This window comes from Helianthus annuus, chromosome 13 (assembly GCF_002127325.2).
Source record: "Helianthus annuus cultivar XRQ/B chromosome 13, HanXRQr2.0-SUNRISE, whole genome shotgun sequence".
Lineage (NCBI taxonomy): Eukaryota > Viridiplantae > Streptophyta > Magnoliopsida > Asterales > Asteraceae > Helianthus > Helianthus annuus.
In genome coordinates, this window is record NC_035445.2 from 120,694,935 (window position 1) to 120,698,692 (window position 3,758).

The 3,758-nt window shown below is 34.2% G+C and overlaps 1 protein-coding gene across 1 annotated transcript; it reads right to left on the reverse strand.

The window, feature by feature from the left end:
* Positions 1-1,440: 1,440 nt before the first annotated feature.
* LOC110901617 lies at positions 1,441-1,857 on the reverse strand. Its single transcript, XM_022148429.1, has one exon. The coding sequence runs from the start codon at positions 1,855-1,857 to the stop codon at positions 1,441-1,443; it is 417 nt and encodes a 138-aa protein (XP_022004121.1).
* Between the last annotated feature and the right edge of the window lie 1,901 nt (positions 1,858-3,758).

The following is a 3,758-nucleotide window of genomic DNA, read 5'->3' on the forward strand; positions in this document are numbered from 1 at the left end:
AGCCGATCACTATTGGATACGTGGACTAGAAGCAATTGGATTAGAAGCAATTAGTTTAGGTTTTGCTGCAAATATTATATATATTTCTTGACTTAGAGAAATGCCGCTTTGTTGATGAAGATATTGTAACGAAGATCTCAAAAGTGTAATATCCTATAATTTAACATCTTATATTTGATTAGATAAAGTATTGTGTGTATTGTATTTTACTTAAGAAAATGCAGATTACCAATTTGCACCGGTTCGGAATAGCTCATGATCATTAAGTAAATAAGTAAAGCATAAACGGCGGTTTGTTTTTTGAAATATCTTAATCGCAAGTTTTGGTTTTGGTTATGGTTAAAACCAAACTCAACCGAACAAGTTGTGCACACCCTAAAAATCATCAACTGAAGTGTTGTGGTCCCCGGCGCAACGCACGGGCACCCCACTAGTTACTTTCAACATATCAACATATTTCTAAGCGAAAACATATGTAATAGTCACATTAACTTTTATGTTTTTAGAAAAAAAAATATAAAAGAATATTTTGTTTTATGGTTTCTGGAAAAGACGAGAGACATTGTTGTTGACTCGTTAGAGTATTCACAATCGAATATATATTCTTCTTTATAATTAAACTAAAATTTAATGTATTTTGTCTCTTTTTGTTAATTGAATAATATTCTTTTTGTACTATCATTGTGTTTTCTCTCTTCTCCACCACAATCACTTTCAAAAAAATAGTAAAAAATTATAGAGGGTGAACTTAGTCCCTTTAAACACTTTATAAAATATAGATAATACACTCACATAAATATAGAGGATCGATATTGAATGCTCTTATAGAAGATGAATTGTTGGCAGAAAGGATGTGTATCACGATGTTTCGATTGATGTTTAGAGTACTTTATTACATAAAGTATATTTTTTTTCTAAAATTTTCTTTCTTTCGTATATCTTATTTAAATACATTTTATTTTTATATTTTACCTTTTAGTATAAAAAATTTATTATTATTTTTTCTATCTATATGCCCATATACATTCCACTGTAGAATAAAGCTAAATTGTATTAATAAGTTTTGTTTTCTTCACCCGTATAAAATCTTTCTTTGGATGTATATAGTTTTAAAGTGACTTTTGTTCTGAAATTCTTTTAAGTGTATTATTAACCAAAAAAAAAAAAAAAACATTATCATTTGTGATAGAAATTGGTATCAAACATAGGTACAAAAATGAATTAGAACCAACACTACGTTTAAAATTATATTAAACTCAAGAAATTAACGAAAAGTTGTTGGATCCAATATATTAAACATAGGACACAAATTAGTCACAAACACGAACATTCTCCAATCCAAACATTCAAGAAACATACATAAAACATTCAAGAAATAACCATGATGCAATGTACTCAATTCTAAAATGCAACATCACACGTTAACTTGTCGCCGAACCATCAACGACTAGCCTCAATTGTGTGGACTTGCATGAGAAAATCCTTAGGCCTGAAACCGTACAACTGGTCACTAGCCCAAGAAAACCTTAGTGTGTCGTCGAGAATGGCTCTGATCTTCAAATCTTCGCTGCATAGATCGTATTCTTCAAGGACATACGCAAGATCCTCATCCGACCTGCCATGAACTAACGAGTCAAGATCATCATGCGGCAACTTACATCTCAAAAGCATAGACGGTCCACACGCATCCCATAACTTTACAACGAGCTCCGTGTAAGTAATGCCTCGGTCCACATTTAGAATCCCATTCGTGCCTCCTTCGTATCGTAGTTTGCCGCTACTCTTAGAGGGTGTGATCGTGCCGCCGTAACCGTAGTGGAATTTGATCTTCTTGTTGGAACTTGATGGTGTTGCCATGTTTAAACGTATGAAAAAATTTGGGAAATAAGCACTTTTGTGTGAGAGGGTTGATGTGCATGCATGCATGCACAACTTATATATTATTGAGTTAGAAAATATTCCTTAAAACTTGCCGGATATTGAGTGAAAAATATTCCTTAAAACTTTCTGGATAGAAATCAAGTTATACTCAATTAGGTTTTACATATATTGCTTGATTTCCAAGGAAATAAAATAATATTTATAATATCTTACTTATCCTTTAGAATATTAAGATTAGCAGTAGGGTATAGAATTTAATGAAAAATAACAAAAACCTTGCCATGTACATTTTTCAAATTTCAAATCGGTGGATATTATATGCACCATTTTAATTATTTATTTTGAATGTGAATGTGTTGTAAAGTTACGTATGTTTAGAGTTTATTTAAAAAAATTAGTAAATCATTAGCTTAGATATTGTTTCCTTAATCATGTAGATACGTCTATTATTCCATTTGATGTAAAATAAAACCCTCTCATCCCAGAATATATATTTGTTTAAAATGGAAATGTACATAATATTGATTAGCAAGGGTTTTTTTAAAAATGTTTTGATTTTTTACTTTTATTCCAAGGTTTTTATCTTTTGTTTTAATCTCATATTTTTTTTAATATGTAAAGGACAACGTGCAACACGTTTGTTTCCTCATTCCTTATACATAGTAATTAGAAATATGGTCAAAAGATACAAACCAACCATTTTAAATGAAAATTTTTAACGGCTGATTTTATTAAAAAGAAAAACAAGCTACCAACAAGTTAGACAAAGAATGAAGATTACAAGATATTGAAGCTACACCAATCTGCCCAATCTAACAAATTCATTTTTGCTTTATATTTAACCCAAAGGAAACTAGTTGATTTGATTTCTGCCAAGAGTCTTGAGATGTCCACTCGAGTGCCGGAGAAAATGAGATCGTTGCGTGATTTCCATAGGCTACAACAAGAGATAAGGACGATAGCTTGAACAAGTTTTTTTGCTATTAACGAGCCTGCGATACTTTCATGTACCCGTAGGAGATCCTCAATGGTGTAAGCATAGATGGGAGGAGTGTTTACCCAGCTTGATACCATCTGCCATACTATGGAGCTTACAACACATTCCGCGAAGAGATGGTAAGCAGATTCATCTTTATCGCCACCGAACGAGCAACAGATTGATGACATGCTGATGTTTCGGTGTGCTAAAGCTACCGAGTAGGTAGACGATCAAGGGCCATATGCCAGCCAAAAATATTTACTTTGCGTGGAACCCAATTGTTCCATGTAAAGCAACTATCACCGATGGGGGGGGGGGAGGACGATGGAGAAGTTTTTTCACAGATTTAACTGAGAAAGTACCTGTCGGATCTTGAACCCATGACCAGGTTTCTCCGGATTGAGATAGGGGAGCAAGTGAGACAATATTTGTTAGATCGTCGAGTTCTGCTAGTTCTGCCGCGTCTTCAGAAACCCTGCGCCAGCCCCAGGTCATGTTATTTAACGTATCTTGATCGGATCGCTGAATCCTATCTTGTACACTGCAAGCTTTAAATTTCTCCAGTGCATACAAAGCTAGAAAATGGGTCTTGAATGGTGTATCCAAGGCCCAGCAGTCAGTCCAGAATTGGACCTTCGCTCCAGTCCCGACTTTGCATTTGAAAAGATTGTTGAGATTAATGTCGTTATCCCGAAGAGTAGCTTCCTTTTTTATTATATTGTTCCAGACACCCGATAATCCTTTCCTTGATGGTAGGAAATTGCCGCACTTTTGATTGAAATGAATGCTTTTAATAATTGATCTCCACAATCTGTTAGGTTCGGTCTTGTATCTCCATGCCCGCTTTGACAAAAGACTGATGTTCATACTATGAAGCGTATCCAGGCCGAGCCCCCCA